Here is a 23,341-nt window from a genome sequence, read left to right on the forward strand (position 1 = left end):
TTAAGAAGGAGATCCTTGGTAGAGTTCTTACCAATCCCTAAACTTCTTTCTGTATAGAGGCCCCTCAAACTTTTAAAGTTAAGATTGTCATAAGATGGTTTCACAACTTGGGGAGTAGCCTCTACCATAGACATGGTGAAAAGAAAGAGGTTATGGGGAAGAAGAAAAGTTTTGCGCTTTCAAGATCAGAGAGAAAAAACTTTTCAAACTTTTTAGGAACTTTTTTAGAGTGAAAGTAAGACTGTTAAGTTTACTTGTGTATATTTTTGAGTATTAGGAATATGATTTTCTTATGAAAGGCACCAATGTCAAAGTGGTAAAGCAGTTACAAGTACTTATCTCACCGCTGCACCACCAATGTAGGAGTTTGGCCTGTCTTGTGGTGGGTACCAATGGTGCTTACACCTTATACCAGGTCCAGTTATCCCTTATTAGTAGAGTGTAGTAGTGTTCTAGCAGCTTAGGCTGATAGAGGTAGCTATAGCAGAGCAGCCAAGGCTGAACTAGGAGACATGCAAAGCTCATGCAATACCACTTATATCATATAGGTACTATTTCATAAGAAAGACAACACTCATACTTACTAAAAAACAAAGGTACTTTATTTTAGTGACAATGTGCCAAAAATATCTCAGAGGATATACTCCCTTAGGAGGTAAGTAACATACACAAAATATACACAACTAACCAAATCAGGTAAGTAAAACAGTCAGAAAGCGGTGTAAACACTGTAAAACACATAGGATGCAATAGGCCTAGGGGCAACAAAAACCATATACTAAGTATTGTATTGTAATCGTATTTATATAGCGCTTACTACCCCTAATGAGGCGTTGAAGTGCTTTTCGGTAAGTAGCACGCTACTCTGGAACCCAACAAGAGATGGATTAGTATTGGGAAATAATGAGTACAGTTTTAGTATTGTTATGAGTTAATTTGAGCTGCGGATATGAGAGTTTGTTAGTTAGATTGACTGGAGTAATGGAGGGGTGGAGGAGGAAAGAAATCCAGAAGTGTTAATTGGGAGTATATCCTTAATTTACTCAACCCAAAGGCTTGAGATGAGTAAAGGGGGGGTGGAGGAGGGAAGAGTATGTGGAAGGGTTAGGGAGACCATAGTAGCAGGGTGAGATAAATGCGGGAGAATTTAGTAGGGTTGTGTGGGAGGTCACAGTAGTAGAGTGAGGTTTGGTGAGTTAGATGTGGAAGTGGAGGAAAGAGCTTAGGCAGAGTTATTTAGGAGATGAAAGTAGTAGAAAGGATTTGGGATGAGTCAGAGTGAAAATGGAGGATAGTTTGAGAGAGGCATGACATATGATGATGGGTAGATAAGTGTGATAAGATGAGAGCAGGAATTCATAGATATCTAGTATAACAACCCACCCAGGAACCATGCAATGACCCACGAACATGCCAAGCACAGAAACAACACCTACACATACATACATACATATATATATATATATATATATATACACACACATGAATACACACACACATATGCAAATACAATACATAATTAGAACCATGGGTAAAATATACTTAGTCAAACAGGTTTAAAGAGTGTGTGTGTATTTTATTGTTATGACATAGTAGCGATACATGTTTTCTAAAGAAACTATAAATACCTAGAAATATACACTTAATCTGAATTTTTTTTTTATCAACATAGGCATATGCAGTTCATAGTTGTTTGAATATGATGGTTATGAAGGAAAGAGACAACTCTTGAGTAGTTTTCTGAAGACAAGAAAGTTATATGTGGCTCTTATAGTTGGGGTTAATGAATTCCATAGTTTGGCTGCTTGAACAGAGAATGATGTACCACCTATAGTCTTTTTTTTGTATGGTGGTGTTCTAAGGCGGGGTGCCAATCTTCAGCAGAGGTTTATTTATTGGATGTATTTGGTAATTTTGTTTCTGATAAAAAGCGGTCCTGTTCCATGTATAGCTTTGTGGGTGATACAAAGCAGCTTGAAAGTGCATCTTCTGGCAACGGGTAACCAGTGTAGTGCTCTCAAGGCAGGGGAGATGTGGGCTTGCAGCTTTCCATGTAATAGTAGCCTGGCTGCGGAATTATGGATATGTTGTAGTTTTTTCATAACAGATAGAGATGATCCATGGTAGAGGCCATTTGCATAATCCAGTTTGGATAGTACAAGCGAGATAGTAGCTTGCACCTTGTATGGAAATCTGAGGTGGGGGAAGATGCGTCGTAAAGTCTTCAAGGTGATGAAGCTTGTTTGTGCTAATTTGTCCACTTGGGCATTCATAGTTAACTTGGAATCCATGGTGATTCCTAGGTTTTTAACTTCCTTGGATAATTGAGGAAGTGGTCCGAGATCGTCAGGCCAGACGCACAGAGTAATAATTTTTCCAGTCACCACATATGAGTATTTCTGTTTTGGAGGTATTTAGTTTGAGATGGCTCCAGGTCATCCACTGATCAACGGGTCTGAAGCAACTGAAGATTTGTGAGTTTTCAATGTTTTTGGGGCATTCTAATTTAAGTAGTATTTTTGTGTTATCTGCATAGTTGTAGCATGTGAGATGGAAATCATTGATCAGTTCTGGTAAAGATATCATGTAGATGTTGGAAAGCAAAGGTGAGATGATTGACCCTTGGGGGACCCCTGCTTTTGTGAGACGGGGTTCGGACGAGAAGGGGGGGCGAGTGGATAATATTAGATCTTTTTTTAAGATAGGAAGTAATCCAGTCGAGAGCAATCCCTTGTGTGCCGGCTTCGTGGAGTCTTTGAGTTAGGGTGTCATGGTCAACAGTATCAAAGGCAGCTGAGAGGTCCAAGAGAAGTAGTGCAGCAACTCCATTGTGGTCGACTGTGTTTTTAAGATCATCCCAGATTGCTATGAGTGCCGATTCAGTGCTTCTTCCTCGGCGGAATCCAGTTTGGAAGTCTGAAAGTCTAGAATTGTCTTCAATGAATTGGACATCTGGGTGAATGCTGCTCTTTCTATCAATTTGCCCAGGAAAGGTCCATTTGTGATTGGTATGTAGTTGTTGGGGTCTTGCGGGTCTAGGTTTGTTTTCTTTAATAAAGGTCGCATGTATGCCTTTTTCAGGTCTACAGGAAAAGTTCCTGAAGTTAAAGTAAGTGGAATGCGAACCACGACTCCAGCTCTAGGCAAGTGTAGTGTGTAGAGGGTTGCTGGGAGTGTGAGAAAACACCTAGGGTGTAAAGGAGACCTATAGGAGGCTATGCAGACACTGAAAATCTTTGTGGGGCCCTGTTAGGGGGCCCCTGCAGTGCCCATGCCATTGGCATGGGCACTGCAGGGGCCCCCAGGGGCCCCACGACACCCGTTCCCGCCAGCCAAGTTCTGGCGGTCAAAACCGCCAGAACCAGGCTGGCGGGAAGGGGGTCGGAATCCCCATGGCAGCGCTGCCTGCAGCGCCGCCATGGAGGATTCTTCAGGCCAGGGGAAAACCGGCGGGAAACCGCCAGTTTCCCTTTTCTGACCGCGGCTTTACCGCCGTGGTCAGAATTGGCCTGGATGCACCGCCAGCCTGTTGGCGGTGCATCCGCGGCCCCGGCCCTGGCGGTCTATGACCGCCAGGGTCGGAATGACCCCCTTAGTGTTTTGCAAGAACGAAGAGGACTAGGAACTTCCCCTTTGAAGGATGGATGTCCCACGTCGTAAAGAAGCTTGCAGAGGTGTTCCCACGCAGAAAGACCACAAACATGCCTTGCTAGCTGCAAGGGTTGCGGTTAGGGTTTTTGGATGCTGCTGTGGCCCAGGAGGGACCAGGATCTCGCCACTTGGATGGGGAGACAGAGGGGGTGCCCAGCAAGTCAGGGAGTCCTCACAGAAGCAGGCAGCACCCACAGAAGTACCAGAACAGGCACTTAGAAGAGGAGTGAACCGGAGTCCACCCGAAGTCACAAAAGGGAGTCCCACGACGCCGGAGGACAACTCAGAAGGTTGTGCACTGCAGGTTAGAGTGTCGGGGACCCAAGCTTGGCTGTGCACGAAGGAAATCCTGGAAGAGTGCACAGGAGCCGGAGCAGCTGCAAATCACGCGGTACCCAGCAATGCAGTCTAGTGTGGAGAGGCAAGGACTTACCTCCGCCAAACTTGGACTGAAGAGTCACTAGACTGTGGGAGTCACTTGGACAGAGTTGCTGAGTTCCAGGGACCACGCTCGTCGTGCTAAGAGGGGACCTAGAGGACCGGTGATGCAGTCTTTTGTTGCCTGCGGTTGCAGGGGGGAAGATTCCGTTGACCCACAGGAGATTTCTTCAGAGATCCTCGTGCAAGAAGGAGGCAGGCTACCCCCAGAGTATGCACCACCAGGAAACAGTCGAGAAAGCCGGTGGATGAAGCGATACAAGGTTGCAGTAGTCGTCTTTGCTACTTTGTTGCCGTTTTGCAGGAGTCCTGACCAGTCAGCGGTCGATCCTTTGGCAGAAGGTGAAGAGGGAGATGCAGAGGAACTCTGGTGAGCTCTTGCATTCGGTATGTGAAGAATTCCCCAAAGCAGAGACCCTAGATAGCCAGAAAAGGAGGTTTGGCTACCTAGGAAGGAGGATAGGCTAGTAAAAAAGGTAAGAGCCTATCAGAAGGAGTCTCTGACGTCACCTGATGGCACTGGCCACTCAGAGCAGTCCAGTGTGCCAGCAACACCTCTGTTTCCAAGATGGCAGAGGTCTGGGGCACACTGGAGGAGCTCTGGGCACCTCCCCTGGGAGGTGCAGGTCAGGGGAGTGGTCACTCTTCTTTCCTTTGTCCAGTTTCGCGCCAGAGCAGGGCTGGGGGATCCCTAAACCGGTGTAGACAGGCTTATGCAGAGATGGGCAGCATCTGTGTCCATCACAGCATTTCCAGAGGCTGGGGGGGCTACTCCTCCCCAGCCATCACACCTATTTCCAAAGGGAGAGGGTGTCACACCCTCTCTCAGAGGAAATCCTTTGTTCTACCTTCCTGGGCCAAGGCTGCCTGGACCCCAGGAGGGCAGAAACCTGTGTGAAGGGTTGGCAGCAGCAGCAGCTGCAGTGGAGACCCCGGAAAGGCAGTTTGGCAGTACCCGGGTTCTGTGTTAGAGACCCGGGGGATCATGGAATTGTCTCCCCAATGCCAGAATGGCATTGGGGTGACAATTCCATGATCTTAGACATGTTACATGGCCATGTTCGGAGTTACCATTGTGACGCTATACATAGGTAGTGACCTATGTATAGTGCACGCGTGAAATGGTGTCCCCACACTCACAAAGTCCGGGGAATTTGCCCTGAACGATGTGGGGGCACCTTGGCTAGTGCCAGGGTGCCCACACACTAAGTAACTTTGCCCCCAACCTTCAACAGGTGAAGGTTAGACATATAGGTGACTTTTAAGTTACTTAAGTACATATACAGCCTATATGGCTGTGAAATAATGTGGACATTATTTCACTCAAGCTGCACTGGCAGGCCTCTCTAAGAATTGTCAGATCTCCCTATGGGTGGCAAAAGAAATGCTGCAGCCCATAGGGATCTCCTGGAACCCCAATACCCTGGCTATCTCAGTACCATATACTAGGGAATTGGCAGGGTCCCAGTGACACATACACTAAAACAACATATATACAGTGAAATATAGGGGTAACATGCCAGGCAAGATGGTACTTTCCTACAAGAGTCGTGATAAAGGATTTTGCAAGGACCACAACAGACTGCAAAGCACTGAAGACTGATTCTTGGACCTGAAGACCTGCAAAGGAAGAGGACCAAGTCCAAGAGTCGCTAAAGTGTCCAGGGTTGGGCAGGAACACTCTAAACCCCAGATGAAGGTGCAAAATGACTGCCTCCGGTTTGAAGAAGATGGTGGTTTTGCACCAACGAAGGGAGGTAGTAAGTTCTGCTTTGTGCACAAGATGCCCCACTCTGTTCTGGAGGATGCAGAGTAGTTTCCTTGGCAAAATACCGGAAACAAGCTTTGCTACCTGCAAGAGTCGTGTTTGGAGAAAAAGGGTGCTGCCCAGGCCAAGGAAGGACCAGGATGTCACCACTCAAGTGAGGAGACAGAGGGGGCCCTCAGAAATGTAGAGAGCCCATTGAAAGGAGGGAAGCACCTGCAGGAGTCCTTGAACATGGGTTGAAGAGGACTGAACATGACAGTCATCTCAACACTGCAAAGAGAGGTCCCACGACACCGAGGTCAACTCAGGGAGCTGAGCATCACAGGACGGAGTGCTGGGGACCTAGGCCCAGCTGTGCATGCAGGATTTATTTGAAATGTGCACAGAAGCCCTTGTAGTTGCAGATCACGCGGTGCACAGGATTACTGTCTGGGGAGGGGAGGCAAGGACTTTCCTCCTCCTAATTCAGACAGTTGGACCTCTGGATAGTCTGGGTCACTTGGGTCCACCACCTGTGTTCCAGGGGCCACGCTCGTCAGGGCGAGAGGGGACCGGTGAAGCTGAAGTTTGGTGCCTGCTGAAGCACGGGGAAGATTCCGTCGACCCACAGGAGATTTCTTTGTGGCTTCCAGTGCAGGGCGAAGGCAGGCAGCCCACAGAGCATGCACCACCCGGAAACAGTCAAGAAAGCCGCAGGATTAGGTGCTACAATGTCGCTGGTAGTCTTCTGGCTACTTTGTTGCAGTTTTGCAGACATCCTGGAGCAGTCAGCGGTCGATCCTTGGCAGAAGTCACAGAGAGAGGTGCAGCGGAGTCCTGCTGGATTCTTGCAAGTCGTAATCTGATAAGAAGCCCACAGGAGAGAGCCTAAATAGCCCTCAGAGGAGGATTGGCTACCTAGCCAGGTATGCACCTATCAGGAGGGGTCTCTGACATCATCTGAGGGCACTGGCCACTCAGAGGCCTCCAGAGTGCCCCCACACCTCTGAAAACAAGATGGCAGAGGTCTAAGTCACACTGGAGGAGCTCTAGGCACCACCCCTGGGGTGGTGATGGACAGGGGAGTGGTCACTCCCCTTTCCTTTGTCCAGTTTCTCATCATAGCAGGGACTGGGGTGCCCTAAACCGATGTAGACTGGCTTATGCAAGGAGGGCACCATCTGTGCCCTTCAAAGCATTTCCAGAGGCTGGGGGAGGCTATCCCTCCCTAGCCTGTAACACCTATTTCCAAAGGGAGAGGGTGTAACACCCTGCTCTCAGAGGAAATGCTTTGTTCTGCCTTCCTGGGACTGGGCTGCCCAGACCCCAGGAGGGCAAAGCCCTGTCTGTGAGGTGGCAGCAGCTGTAGCTGTAGTGCAAGCCTCAGAGAGCTGGTTTGGCATTACTGGGGGTCCATATTGGAGCCCCCAGGATGCATGGAATTGGCCCCCCAGTACCAGATTTGGCATGGGGGGGACAATTCAATGATCTTAGACATGTTACATGGCCATATTCGGAGTTACCATTGTGAAGCTACATATAGGTATTGACCTATATGTAGTGCATGTGTGTAATGGTATACCCGCACTCACAAAGTCTGTGGAAATGGCCCTGAACTATGTGGGGGTATGTTTGCTAGTGCAAGGGTGCCCTCACACTTAGTAGCTTTGTACCTAACCTTCAGCAAGTGAAGGTTAGACATGTAGGTGACTTATAAGTTACTTAAGTGCAGTGAAAATGGCTGTGAAATAACGTGTGCGTTATTTCACGCAGGCTGCAGTGACAGTCCTGTGTAAGGGCTTGTCTGAGCTCCCAATGAGTGGCAAAAGAAATGCTGCAGCCCATATGGATCACATGGAACCCCAATCCCCTGGTTCCCCGGTACCATATACTAGGGACTTAAAAGGGGGGTCCAGTATGCCAATTGGTAAATGTAGTCACTAGCCTATAGTGACACATTTAAAGGCAGAGAGAGCATGAGCACTGAGGTTCTGATTAGCAGAGCCTCAGTGACACAGTTAGGCACTACACAGGCATACACATTTAGGCCACAAACTATGAGCACTGGGGTCCTGGCTAGCAGGATCCCAGTGAGACAGGCAAAAACATAGTGACATACATGTAAAATTGGGGGTAACATGCCAAGAAAGATGGTACTTTCCTGCACTACCGAATTATTTTTTTTTTATATCAGCTTGTATTTAGATTGACTCCAAAGTAGTGTATACCAATGAATCCTCAATGTGTGTAGCACCACACCTCTCTTTGAAAGTTTCATTTCACAATATGTTAGCAGTCTAAACTCTGAAGTATGTATAGGTGTATATTGATACTATTGACCTTGACATTTTGAAATATAACCGTTATTGACCTACCATAAGTCAGTAGCAAGCTCTCACCATTGAAAAAGAAGCCTGCCACACTTGCCCTCCTCCTCATACATCAAGCCGATGTTACAGTGGTTTCTATTTTGCCTAGGGTTGGTTTATACCTATCTCAGTTCAATCATGTGTCATAAGCAGCCATTTCAGTCTACTTAACCTGAAGCTCAAAGCTTAACTCAAGGGGTTACATCTTTCAGGAATATCTGGAATTCATAATGATAATGTCATATCTGTTTTATCATATAGTAATACACATTTTGTATAAATCTTGTATCTTTAATTGCAAATTCATTGACATCAACTCTCTCCTTGATTTCAGGGCACTCATGTAATTCCTCTGCTGACATCAGTCCATTATGATCCTACAAAGTTCAAAAACCCATATTCCTTTGACCCTGGACATTTTCTATATGAAGATGGATCTTTTAAGAAGAATGATGCCTTGATGCCCTTTGCTGCAGGTAAAATAAGATGGAGGTTAACCTTATAATCGGATTGCATATCATTTAGAACATAGTCTTCCTAGTCAGCAGGCTTAATTTGCTCACCTAATACTTGATGGCCATGCATTCAGTAGACTGTATTAGCCCAAATAGTTTTACAGACTTTTTACCCAACACTTTCACCTAAGGTCATCTTAGGGCCCTAACAAACAAGAACTTCCTTTGTTTCTTTGACATGTTTAGTCAATAATTCCTACTTTTTGGTTAATTTCTGTTTTCTGAAACTTTCTTACAAACAAAGACAAATGGATAAGAAAAATATTAAATATTGAATTGTAAATGTTTTGCCAAGTGTAACATAAAGACATCCACCTATAACATACGACTTGCTGACTCCTCATTTGATTGAGAAGTAATTCTTTAAGAACTGACTCACGTGGCCACTGAAATTTGGCCTGCTGTTAGTATCATCATCATTTTTTTAAATGCTTCAAATTTCACAAGTAGATCAATATGCTGCCTTCATTATTGAGTTATCATGGGGCAGCACAGTTACCTGCGACTCCAAAATATATTTCAAGTTCAGTTCTCTGATCCATATATTGAGGTGACAGACTCAAGGTTCTAAGTCTGCTTGAGGATTCTTAAAACTTCTCAAGGAAGAAAGAAAGTTATGGTCAGTGGCATGGGAATTTGACAAGCTGACTCAGGGAACAGTAGAGGATTTTAGAACTCCAAACTTATCTATGGTGTCTGTTAGACTTGGCATCCTTGGTGTGGCTCCCCTAACGTTTTGCCTCTGTTTCCCAGGTTGTTGATGTGGGCTGGACTCTGTTGTTGCTGTTTTAGATACTCTGTGCACTTTACCACTGATATCCAGTGCTAAAGCACACGTTCTCCTATGTAAAATCTATATGTAATTGGCTTTCCATGAGTGGTGTATTTGATTTACCAGAAAGTCCCTAGTACATTGCACTAGAAGTGCCCCGGGCCTGTAAATCAAATGCTACTAGTGGGCCTGCAGCACTGGTTGTGCCTCACACATTAGTAGCCCTGTTAACATGTCTCAGACCAGCCACTACAGTGTCTGTGTGTGCAGTTTTAAACTGCCAATTCGACTTGGCAAATGTACCCACTTGCCAGGCCTAAACCTTTCCTTTTCATACATGTGAGGCACCCTTAAGGTGAGTGCTAGGCAGCCCCATGGGAAGGGTGCAGTGCATGTTTAAGGTAGGACATAGTGAACAGGCTAGTCTGGCCTGTTCAACTAGTCATCAAATCACAAACATGGGGCCATATGTACGAAAGCTTTTTCCCATAGACACAGAATGGGTAAAATCCTTTGGTACATCTGGCCCATGGTGATCTAATTATCAGCATGGGGTGTGGTGGTGGTAGCTGTGTGCTCTATAAGGGGTGGGGGTGTTTTCTCCTTACTGAATAGGTGGTCTCACACACATTATAGTGTCATACTTCATCATTTGACCACCTATCCCCACCCAGGTAAGATGGTACCACCTGGGTGGACTCAACTTCATTGTTAAAGGAACTCTGAGGGAGTGCAAAAATGATATCTTTCTGGATAAAGCGTGGATCTAGTTGAGTGAGACTATAAGCTAAGATTACCTAATAAATCACCTGTGTATCCTATTCCTTTAATGACGGTGTTTGTTGGTAAGATTGAAAGCAATTGGGACCCTCCTGATTATAATGGTTCAAGGTGTTGTCTAAATCTATATGGCCAACATGTTTCTGCCCTCTCCTATTGCCTAGCTGGTGTGGGGCATTTGTCAGGGCCTAGGATCCCTCCTATATGCAGGAGTGGCTGGCTAAGCTAGAAAGTGAGCAAAATCGTTAAAATGCACACTGGGCCTACCCGAGGGAAAACTCAGTTAGGAAGGCCTATAAGGGAGAGAAAATAGTGGGATAAATCAAGACACGGCATGCACACGGTGCGTGTGGGTAATCACTGCAAACCACTGCACACAAATTGTGAAAACCATGGTTGACACATACAACCATGCAAATGCTATTGCTGTAGAGATAATGCTACACAAGGCTCATGTTAGGGCCCTATATAAGACACATAGGGACTTGATCTCTTACCCTATAAGGGAAGAGCAATTAGCCCCTGGTCTGGGAAAAGGGAGGGGAGTTGCCCCCTGTTTAGAGCATTATGTCATGATCCAAAGTGGGAAGTCAACGCACTGATCACTTGTCCCAAAACCAGACATAGGCCCTCATTCTGACCTTGGCGGTCGGCGGAGAGACGGCGGTCGGACCGCGAACAGACCGGCGGTATTAAAAATGGCATTCTGACCGCGGCGGTCACCGTCGCGACCGACCGCCACTTCCCCACTCCGACAGCCACGGCGGTCATGACCGACGGGCTGGAGTCTGCGCACTCCGGTCCGGCGGTCGACCCAAGACCGCCAACGGTATCATGACCCTGCTTACCGCCGCGGTTTCTGGCAGTCGGGAACCGCCATGCGAACCATGGCGGTAGGCACTATCGGGGCCAGGGAATTCCTTCCCTGGCACTGATAGGGGTCTCCCCCACCCCCCACTGCCCCCCCGAGTCCTCCCCCCACACCCTCCACCCCCCTGCCACCCCCCAGAGGTGGTACGAACCCCATCCCCCCCCCCACCCCGACATGCACATACACGCACCCCGACATGCACACACCCCCTACATGCACATATACACACCCCCTACACACACACATACACAACGGGGACACATACCCGCACACATACATGCCGACATGCGCACCCGCCGAACTACACACATTGCCCATAGGCACAGCAGCACTCCCCGCCCGCATGCACGCACTCACACACCCCCTCTACACACTCCCACGCACACCCCCATGCACGCACACATCACACAACACCCCCCCACCCCCTCCCCTCACGGACGATCAACTTACCTTGTGCGTTGGTCCTCCGGGAGGTGACAGGAGCCATGGGGAGGTGACCGCCAACAGAAGACCGCCACACAGAAATGTGGGTCGTAATTCTGTGGGCGGTGTTCTGCTGGCGTGGCGGTGGAGGTTGACCAGTCTCCACTTTCCCGCCGACCGCCAGTGTGGCTGCTGGCGGTTTTCCGGCGGTACGCTCCCAGCGGTCAGAATGCGCACAGCGGCATACCGCCGCGGTCGGCGGTCTTCACCGCGGCGGTAACTCGGCGGTCTTGCGAAAAGACCGCCAAGGTCAGAATGAGGGCCATAATCTCCTTGAGCGATGGTATTAAAGTTAAAGAAAAGTAAGCAACATCTTACAAACATCTTTTGCTGTGTCTTTAATATAGCAGACAGGGCAATTATTTATAGGTACATTATGTTAATCTTTGTGAATCATTCCACCATTCCAGTATGTTAATATATTCTCCGAAGTATGAATGTCAGTGGAGAATACCAACAGTATTGGGCCCCAGGAGTGGATATCAGCAATACAAAAAGCACAGTCTACACCAGGCACCTTGTTTGAGTCCTTGTTGGGTCTTATGTGGCAACGCGTTAGCCTGTTCTCAGGGCTAGTACCCCATCAAAATTAGAGTTGCCTTTAGAATAGAGCTTAAATTCGTACCCGCTTCAGCATGATTCAACCAACGATTACTCACAGGTAGCTGCAAAATCCTTGGCCCAGACAGACCCAGTTATAGATGTGGGTCATGTCACATGTCCTTTCTCCTACAGGTGACCAGTGACCAAATGTGTTTATTTTTCTAATATCAGTGGTCTTTAGGTCATAGCTGCCTTACTCAAAAGCATCTGACTTCTTACTGAGAATTAGCTGCTTATAGGTACTGTGTAAAGTAGAAACCCATAACTGGGGTACGAAATTGACAGCTGAGACTTTCCTTAGGCCCTTGTGCAGTACTCGTTTTGTACAAAAATCCTCATTATTAAACCAAGGATGATTCCCGGGTTCATTGTTTTCCATTGCAACTAATGGCATAATCCGTCAAACTATCCACTACAAAAGCTCTTATGGACAAATAAGCATCGACCATAGATGCAGCGTTTTTTCAGGGCCTGAGAACAGTCTTAACAAGAAAGCAATAAGGCAATAAGCTGTGGTTTATCATACTCTAGCTCCATAAGAGATAGGTTAAAAGTTGCCAAACACTAAGAAAATAATTTAGATTGATGAAAATGGAACATCCGCAGTAAACCAATAGATGTGCTATTCGCTTAGTTCTCCCACTTGATCGAGTTTGTGATTGTGGCACATAAGCTTGCTCTGTTGTTGGAAACAACTTGCGACTAGTCAATCCAACTCAAGGGCCCCATTTTATGAACCTCTGCTGAAATGTCCAATCTCAACTCTTTTTTTTTCAACTCTGGATTTGGCAGGATGGCTATCAAACCATTGCTTGGTAGGCTCTGCTCAAAGCAGTAGTTCTTCTTTACAGTCATGCTGTTATATCATTGGTTCCTTAGATTTATGGGACCATGGCGATGCAGAACACTTTTATGCATGCAGATTGAGCCAATACAGAATGTCCACCTCCCTGCTGTCTGTTCATCTCCACTTTACAGTCAGTGCTTGTTGTTTCCGGAGTCTAGGTTGCATGCCCTAATTGCATGTTTCCTGTTCCAGCGCCCTGTGCCTAGCATTCCATGTCCCATCGAACTTTGCACTACTGCATTTTGCACTTCAGCCACTGGCTAGAGAATGCTGGAAAATGCATAAGGCTTGCAAATGCATACATGGGTATGACCTTTAGTGGGTACATCAGCAGGCAGTTCTAACATTGTAAATATGTGGTGTATTGAGGCCCGGAACCATTACTGAAGTACGTGGATGCATTACCATAACCCCCTATTAGGTGGTTACAAAAGTGTGGCATGGAATTCCGCCACTTTGAGGAGTTCTGACAGGCAGTAGCTTCAATGAACTTTAAGGATCAAGCATCATATGCTGTTACTAGGTGATGTGTTTGCGGTCTGGAACCATTGCTTCATTACAGGGATACTTGTACCAAAGGATTATTATTATTCTTTTTTGTAAAGGAAACTAAAATTTAAAATAAGGAAGAAAACATAAATAGCCCTGGAACAATAGTGTATATTTCAAGTTCACAAACAGATAGTTGCAATGAGCATGTAGATAGGTTCAAATCTAGATCAAACAAACGTTCATGTATATAAAATAGAAAATAAAAAAATGAGTTGCAGGACCAACATCGTTCCTCGGTGTCATTCACAGTGCACTGGAAATGCACAATTTTAGATCAAATTCTGATCGGGGAGCGCTTGCGTACTTGGTAAAAGTAAATACATACAAAACTCAGGAGTAGTAGTTCTGTTCAAATTGCAAAACATACATCCGCTTCAATGGCTAAAGATTCAGAAGAGGATCATTATTAAAACACCATACATTATGCATGAGATCGTCTGTAATCAGGGCACATACTGTTAGCAAAGATCTTCTCCATAAATACCATTGGCCACTCCTTAATATTAGGCCTGGGCAAAATGTTAATTACGCTGGATTAAACAAAGTAATTCCAGTTATTAGGCATTACTTTTGTGATGCAAAATTACAGAAGTTATGCAATTACGCTACTTTGACTAATAAGGAGTAATTTGGTACACAAATCCATCTGCAGGAGTACAGGAACAACGAACTAAAAGAAAGCAAGGGACTGCTGACCTGCTGTTTATGTCCTGTAGCATTTAGAGCTATTTTCTTAGCGCAAACTCCATCCTTGGGCCCATTTTGAATGCGAGGGTGCATTTTGCACAAAGAAAATAGTTCTAATGCTGTATTACTGTTCCCATGTAACTACACATGATTACAAGTATTTTTTTTGGTAATTACGAGTAATTATGCTAGAGAGAACTACACTAGTTACACCCACCCTTTCTGAAGATCAGGTTCACTTTGGTTGTTTCCTGTGCACATTTCAAATATGAGAAATTGGAAAAACGTACATTTTGATCTGGGTTGCAATCAGACCACCTTAAAGGCAGAAAAAAACTCAAAACCTGAGTGTTTTAATTATTTGTGCTGATCAAATCTCCTGAATAAACATGCCTAAATATTTAATTGGGGTGTATGTTCACTATAAAATAATCTTTTTATATTAGTAATTAAATAGGTGCCTGCCATTGAATACCCACCCATTCTACCCAAAGTACTATTAGCTTTAATTGTTTTCCACCCGTATCCAACCCAAGTCTTCCAGTAATTGGATACACATGGAGATTTGTGCAGATTAGAGCATACTAGTACTGCATAATTCTGAACAGTTTATAGACCACATAAAGGGCCATAGCATTATGGACTATGCTGCCTTTGTGTAATGATGAGAACGGTTCCTATACACCTAAAATCAATGCATTTAAACCAATATTTCTTTGGGATATTGATTCATTTTCAGAAATTACAGCTTGGAAAGACTGAAAGAGGTTTTCTTCGTCCTCTTTCGGAGACTTGCTGTTCTAAGTAACTCCAAGCAATATTGAGTGGCATGAATTGACTTTACACACTGCAGGTGCTTCGCTATATGCTGAGGCAATGGAGCGCATCATGATACGGCCCTAGGGACTGTCTCCTGAACAAGGCAGACTCAGTGTTTAATTTGAGTCGGTGGTTGCAGGTGGTCCCACGGGCACCCTTTTTTGATTACCAGCACGTATTTGACCCAAACCAAAAAGAGGAAAAAAATACAAGTGGGAGGAAGGAGGAAAAAAAGGATGGAAAAATGTGACAAAAGGCGAAAGCAAGAACCTGCAAGTTTGAGATAATTGAGCAGGGAAGCACTAGTGGTGGAAAACAAAGTGGCTTGAGATGGTCTAAAGACAACGCAGCCTTGGTATTCAGCACCCCGATCTTCAACAGCATAGTCTTTGGGCCTCTGAGCAAAACGTTGAGCGCTGACTTATGTTTATTGTTTTACAAATTAGAAGCTGGACAGAGTCAGCGTTGAACCAGCATTAGTATTTTTTTTTCACGTGAGGCGTCTCGAGTTTATATATGTAACTCAGAATTTCTGTGCGTTAATGTATGAGTTTGAAACAGAACACGTCAGAAGTGGTGAGCAGAGATTGCATCTCTCTGTTTCTCACTTGTTCTGTTTCAAGTTCATGCATTCACTCAGAGAAATTCCAAGCTACATGTATAAAAAATGTAGATGCCCTAGAGAAAAATGAAACAGCCACTCTGTTCTGTGCTGAGACAATACGCCTGAGCCTGACAAGACCCCTGGTGCTGAGAGATGTTCAATAATATAGAGAGGCTGAGGTAGTCTGGTCTAGTGGCTAGATCTGCACACCTTGAAACTGAGGAACCAGGCTCAAATCCCAGTTTCATCTTGAAATAATGTGGCTCTGGAAGAATTACACAATCTCCCCGTGCTTGCTTTAAAAAATGTGAAACTTAATCCATTTCCTTTGTGAATGTGCTTGGCCACATTTTCGCTTACTGCATTAAAAAAATAAATAATGTAGCGGTCTCTTGGTCCATGGCGTTGGAATAGGGTACATCAGCTACGGGCATATTTGCAAGAGATTATATATTTGAAAGGGGTTTCCTTTGTCACTATTGCCATCTGAGGACCGAACAATGACAGAGGTGAAAATGACCTCCAAATTCCACCTAGTATCAAAACTGTTAGGTAGAGATCCTAACAGAAGTGCCCATTCTAACAAAGGTCAACCATTTGGCACACAGCCAAGGAACAGACAATTCCTTCATACTCATTTTCTCTGTGTTATGTAGGTCGCTTACTGTAGGAGGCTGGACTGGATTGTAGTGAGTACCAAGGGGTACTTACACCTTGCACCAGGCCCAGGTATCCCTTATTAGTGTATAGGGGTGTCTAGCAGCTTAGGCTCATAGAAAATGGTAGCTTAGCAGAGCAGCTTAGGCTGAACTAGGAGACGAGTGAAGCTCCTACAGTACCACTAGTGTCACTTGCACAATATCATAAGAAAACACAATACACAGATATACTAAAAATAAAGGTACTTTATTTTTATGACAATATGCAAAAAGTATCTCAGTGAGTACCCTCAGTATGAGGATAGCAAATATACACAAGATATATGTACACAATACCAAAATATGCAGTAATAGCAATAGAAAACAATGCAAACAATGTATAGTCAAAATAGAATGCAATGGGGGTACATAGGGATAGGGGCAACACAAACCATATACTCCAAAAGTGGAATGCGAACCACGACTGGACCCCAAACCTATGTGACCTTGTAGAGGGTCGCTGGGACTGTAAGAAAACAGTGAGGGTTAGAAAAAAAGCCGACCCCAAGACCCTGAAAAGTGAGTGCAAAGTGCACTGAAGTTCCCCAAAGAGCACAGAAGTCGTGATAGGGGAATTCTGCAGGAAAGACCAACACCAGCAATGCAACAACGATGGATTTCCAGACTAGAGTACCTGTGGAACAAGGGGACCAAGTCCAAAAGTCACGATCAAGTCGAGAGTGGGCAGATGCCCAGGAAATGCCAGCTGTGTGTGCAAAGAAGCTGCTACTGGAAGGTAGAAGCTGAGGATTCTGCAGGAACGACAAGGGCCAGAAACTTCCCCTTTGGAGGATGGATGTCCCACGTCGTGAAGAGTCATGCAGAAGTGTTTTCCCGCCAAAAGACTGCAAACAAGCCTTGTTAGCTGCAAAGCTCACGGTTAGGGTTTTTGGATGCTGCTGTGGCCCAGGAGGGACCAGGAGGTCGCCAATTGTGTGAGGGGACAGAAGGGGCGTCCAGCAAGACAAGAAGCCTTCTCAAAAGCAGGCAGCACCTGCAGAAGTGCCAGAACAGGCACTACAAAGTGGAGTGAAAGGGTGCTCACCCGAAGTTGCACAAGAGAGTCCCACGCCACCGGAGGACAACTCAGGAGGTCGTGCAATGCAGGTTAGAGTGCCGTGGACCCAGGCTTGGCTGTACACAAAGGAAATCCTGGAAAAGTGCACAGGAGCCGGAGTAGCTGCAAAAGACGCGGTTCCCAGCAATGCTGTCTGGCGTGGAGAGGCAAGGACTTACCTCCACCAAACTTGGACTGAAGAGTCACTGGACTGTGGGAGTCACTTGGACAGAGTTGCTGAGTTCAAGGGACCTCGCTCGTCGTGCTGAGAGGAGACCCAGAGGACCGGTGATGCAGTTCTTTGGTGCCTGCGGTAGCAGGGGGAAGATTCCGTCGACCTACTGGAGATTTCTTCAGAGCTTCTAGTGCAGAGAGGAGGCAGACTACCCCCACAGCATGCACCACCAGGAAAACAGTCGAGAAGGCGGCAGGATCAGCGCTACAGTGTCGCAGTAATCGTCTTTGCTAATTTGTTGCAGTTTTGCAGGCTTCCAGCGCGGTCAGCAGTCGATTCCTTGGCAGAAGGTGAAGAGAGAGATGCAGAGGAACTCTGATGAGCTCTTTCATTCGTTATCTAAGGAATTCCGCAGAGCAGAGACCCTAAATTGCCAGAAAAGAGGGTTTGGCTACTTAGGAGAGAGGGTAGGCTAGCAACACCTGAAGGAGCCTATCAGAAGGAGTCTCTGACGTCACCTTCTGGCCCTGGCCACTCAGAGCAGTCCAGTGTGCCAGCAGCACCTCTGTTTCCAAGATGGCAGAGGTCTGGAGCACACTGGAGGAGCTCTGGGCACCTCCCAGGGGAGGTGCAGGTCAGGGGAGTGGTCACTCCCCTTTCCTTTGTCCAGTTTCACGCCAGAGCAGGGCTGAGGGGTCCCTGAACCGGTGTAGACTGGCTTATGCAGAAATGGGCACCACCTGTGCCCATTAAAGCATTTCCAGAGGCTGGGGGAGGCTACTCCTCCCCTGCCTTAACACCTTTTTCCAAAGGGAGAGGGTGTAACACCCTCTCTCTGAGGAAGTCCTTTGTTCTGCCTTCCTGGGCCAAGCCTGGCTGGACCCCAGGAGGGCAGAAACCTGTCTGAGGGGTTGGCAGCAGCAGCAGCTGCAGTGAAACCCCTGAAAAGGCAGTTTGGCACTACCCAGGTCTGTGCTAGAGACCCGTGGGATCATGGAATTGTGCCAACAATGCCAAGATGGCATAGAGGGGGCAATTCCATGATCATAGACATGTTACATGGCCATATTCGGAGTTATCATTGTGAAGCTACACATAGGTAGTGACCTATGTGTAGTGCACGCGTGTAATGGTGTCCCCGCACTCTCAAAGTCCGGGGAATTTGCCCTGAACAATGTGGGGGCACCTTGGCTAGTGCCAGGGTGCCCACACACTAAGTAACTTAGCACCCAACCTTTACCAGGTAAAGGTTAGACATATAGGTGACTTATAAGTTGCTTAAGTGCAGTGGTAAATGGCTGTGAAATAAAGTGGACGTTATTTCACTCAGGCTGCAGTGGCAGGCCTGTGTAAGAATTGTCAGAGCTCCCTATGGGTGGCAAAAGAAATGCTGCAGCCCATAGGGATCTCCTGGAACCCCAATACCCTGGGTACCTCAGTACCATTTACTAGGGAATTATAAGGGTGATCCAGTATGCCAATGTAAATTGGTGAAATCGGTCACTAGCCTGTTAGTGACAATTTGTACAGAGAGAGCATACCCACTGAGGTTCTGGTTAGCAGAGCCTCAGTGAGACAGTTAGGCACCACACAGGGAACACATACATATAGGTCACAAACTTATGAGCACTGGGGTCCTGGCTAGCAGTGTCCCAGTGACACATAACAAACATACTGAAGACATAGGGTTTTCACTATGAGCACTGGGCCCTGGCTGGCAGGATCCCAGTGAGACAGTGAAAACACCCTGACATACACTCACAAACAGGCCAAAAGTTGGGGTAACAAGGCTAGAAAGAGGCTACTTTCTCACACTTACCCATGCCCCCGTTTCCTTCTTTTCCAAAGTAAGGTTCTCTGTAGTCTTCATCAATGTCAAGATGAAAACTGAACACTAGCCAAGGGCATTAGATAACCTTTGGATTCGCACTATTGTGCAGATGATTAAAGACCCGTTATCCAAACAGCATACTTTTGTAGTGTGCATTGCTCTGTTAGAGCTTGATTTATAGTTTGGCAGATGGGAGAGTACTCCATCCTCCTAAAGGCGTAAACCCTGCCAAATTTAGAGATGTCTGTCAGCCCAGCGAGCATCTCTTGCATTGACAGGAACTGCTGTTATGGCAGTTACTGTAATGGCACTGAAAGTTTGACGGACTTTCCTTCAACATGAGGGAGCTATAGGTAAAACTTTTAATTTTTTTATTATCAAAAAGAAAACCCCAACACAGTATTTTCTTTTAGAAAATAAAACCAAATGCTTCCCTCGCCATGGGGGTCATTTTAAAGTTCTCACTGCCTATTACCACAAGGTTTTATCTGGTGGTGACAGAGAGTGAAAAATGGACATGTGTTCACCCACTTAAACAGAGTGGGCAAATAAACTGCCAAACCACCAACAGCCCTTACTCCACTGGGCCGTTGGAGGTGATTGTAGGTGGTGGGGACGGTGTAGTCTCCTCTGTCTAAATACTGAGGGGCATATTTATGAAAAGTGGCACTGCACCTAGTGCAGCGCCACTTTTCTTGCGTTACTTAGCGCCTGCCTAATGCCACCATGGTAGCATCGTATTTATTATACGGCGCACCATGGAGGTAGTGAGGGTGACTAATGTCATAATTGTTTATATTAGTCTGGCGCTTTGCAGGACTAGTGTCAAAAATGATGATGTTAATCCTGCAAAGCACCCATAGTCCCATTGTAATCAATGAGAGCCTCTTTCTAACACCTGCACTTAGCAAGATAAAACTGGGGCAAAGAAATCTCATAGAATCCTTTGCACCATTTTTTCAGCGCCCCCTAGCGCCGGAATCCTCCCTTGCATACATTATGCCTTATGCAGGTATAATGTGGCGCAAGGGGTTACAAAGTGGCGTAATGCATGCATTGGGCCACTTTGTAAATATACCACATCGTTTTCCCTTTCCAATGCCACATTAGTGTAAAAAAAAGACGCTAACGTGACGTTGGAACGGCACAAGGGCTCCATAAATCTAGCTCTGGATTTACAGCTGGCTCTAAATGAGGCAGGCAGGATTTTGCTTTGTGGGGTGAATATTCCATTGCCATTGGGACAGTTTACAACAAATTCTAAACCAGCCCCTTAGTCTTTGCCTTTTAGACAGTTCTATTGGTCGTTTGGTTGTGACTTGTTCACAGCTTCTTTTTAGGGTTGCCTATGTTCTTTGATTGGAGAACATAATTCCAAATGGTGATTTCCTTCTGGAGTTTCTACTACTGCTGCCAGAGATCTATGTTATGCTTTTTCACTCTACGTACCTACACATTCACCATTCCATGTACTCACATTCAACATTCATTCATCTGTCTATGCACCCACTCATCCATTCATCACGTAATGCATTTATCTATGCATCCAGCCATCGATGCTTCTTCTCACCAACTCTTTAATCCACTTTTCTATTTAATGACCCACTCAGTTCTATTGCTGATTCTCTTATTCACCTATCCACACAACTACACACACATTTGTCAATAAAAGAAAAAGCTCTTTCAATTACAATAAATAGGACGACTGTTAGCTTTGTCAAACCTTGCATGTATTTATCTACAGCAACTGTCGGCACAACCCAGTGAACAAAAGGCAGTTTTAATAATAATTTAATGTCCTCTGTGAGGCTACCATATTCTTTATTTATCTGTGGGATGAGTGAGGTGTTGGTGGAAGGGAATAGGCCACTCCTTCGCAAACAATTGTCTTACCTAAACCAGATTAAAGTAACTAAACGAACACATGACTTTGGTTGACGCCATCAAATAGGTTGCTGTTCAGTTGTACCTTTAGCATGTAGCATTGCACTCTATAATAACTCTCTGTGTATCAAGTAGGCTAAATAACGCTCAATTCGGTGTTTAATTTTATAATGCAGAAGCCCATTTCAATTGAACACAAAGTCCTTTCTTCTGCAGTGTCTTTTTTGCTCTATGCCCTGTTATTTTTTTAATTTATAATCTCATATCACTACCTTCAAGTCTATATGGACATAGTCTTTATTGCTGACCATTTCATTAAGATCAGGTGTTTTACTCTAATTAGTTAAATGACCCTCACGGGTGAGTACTGCGCTTTACACATTCCTGATTGATTGATTGATTTAAATGGAAGCAAAACAAGAGTACAATAGCCAGAATGCATCATGCCATCATACAAAAGATCTGACTGGAAACCGTGTGAATAATTACATAGAGAGGTGGTCAACTAAACCTGAAATCACTACTCCTTGCTTACTTTATCCATCTTTACACCACCCTTAGTTACCAACCGAATTAACCACGCCGTTAAATTCACCACCATTGGTCTCTCTTCAGCTATATCAATGAATAAAACGTGCATTGCTTTTCTTTTCGTGTCTCCTTAGGGAAGCGGATATGCCCAGGGGAGAGTCTGGCCAAAATGGAGCTATTTCTGTATTTTACTACCATCATGCAGAACTTCACCTTTAAGCCCCTGGTGCTCCCAGAGAAAATTGACATCGAACCAGTAGGCAGCGGACTCGGAAATGTGCCAGTCTCTTACAAGTGCTGCATCGTTCCTCGCTGATGAATCTGTGTCTCTCCTCTAAAATGTTTAACCAAGATACTGAGTCTTTCTTTCTATCATTGATTTGCTTCACTTATATTCAACAGTATACAGTAAAGATTGCTGAGAAGATAGGTAATAGCCAAAGCGACACAGATGTCATTGTTTTGCAAATCTGTGCCAAAGATGATATATTTTCATTGACACTATCTCGAAAAAACACAAGAATAAACTTTCAGTTTGTGTTCTGATTAAGGTGTGGACTTCTACTTATAAATACACCCTTTGTGCAGAGTTAGGCTGCTTGATAGAAATGCATGTAGACCCTGAAACATATTAGTGGGAACTCTCCTAGAACACTCAGTCCAGCTCTGAAAGGCTTTTCTTATTTGAGACAGAAAAGCTGCCTACGCCATAGTCGTTTATTATTCTTAAGGGTACACTTGTAAACATGTATGCCTGAAACATCTTTTAGAAGTCGTGAATGATATAAAACTCAGAAGGAATTTGAGTGAGCGGTTCACTTCTGGTCTTTACACACATTGTGTATTCTGGAGCTTTTTACCTGCAAATCATTGATATCAGGTGTATTTGTCCAATTGGTTAAAAAAACATAATAACACTACCATACCAAGAATGCCCTAGGCTATAACACAAAAGTCTAGGACTAGAAAGAGTGTCCCTAAGGAGCTGGAGAGAGGTGGTCACCCCGGGAGGGATATGCAAATGGATAGAAATCTGCAGAATTTAAAGCTAATTATATGATTGTATAACTGTTTGACTGAGTAAACTACAAATATTCTGGTGCAACAAAGCAATAAATCGTATGCAACAATCCAACACCTTTTGATAGAGAATAGATTATGATACACAACTCAATATAATTCATAATGCCTCCTCCTTTTCAGCCAATATACTCCTGCATAAAACTGTGTGTGTATATGTTGGGGTGATTATTGGTAGGAAAACAGTGCTTCAGTGTTGTAGTAGTTAGGAAAATAAGGGTGCTAAATGTCTGTTTTTATGCACAGCCCATACTTAATTTCCAATCATATTTTTCCTGTGTTAATTTGGATCACATACACATTATCACAGAACTGAAAAAAATGTTTGTCATCCAACACAGTTGACT

General features: G+C 45.2%; 1 protein-coding gene across 1 annotated transcript in view; it reads left to right on the forward strand.

Annotated features, from left to right (window-relative positions):
* Positions 1-22,989, forward strand: part of LOC138259482 (cytochrome P450 2F2-like) — a 612,238-nt gene extending 589,249 nt beyond the window's left edge. The window contains exons 9-10 of the mRNA XM_069207252.1: positions 8,540-8,681; positions 22,049-22,989. Of these exons, the coding sequence (XP_069063353.1) occupies positions 8,540-8,681; positions 22,049-22,230 (324 nt within the window). The 3' untranslated portion in view covers positions 22,231-22,989. The remainder of the gene's footprint in view (positions 1-8,539; positions 8,682-22,048) is intronic.
* The last annotated feature ends 352 nt before the right edge of the window (positions 22,990-23,341 follow it).

The sequence above is a fragment of the Pleurodeles waltl genome, chromosome 9, assembly GCF_031143425.1.
Source record: "Pleurodeles waltl isolate 20211129_DDA chromosome 9, aPleWal1.hap1.20221129, whole genome shotgun sequence".
Taxonomy (NCBI): Eukaryota; Metazoa; Chordata; class Amphibia; order Caudata; family Salamandridae; genus Pleurodeles; species Pleurodeles waltl.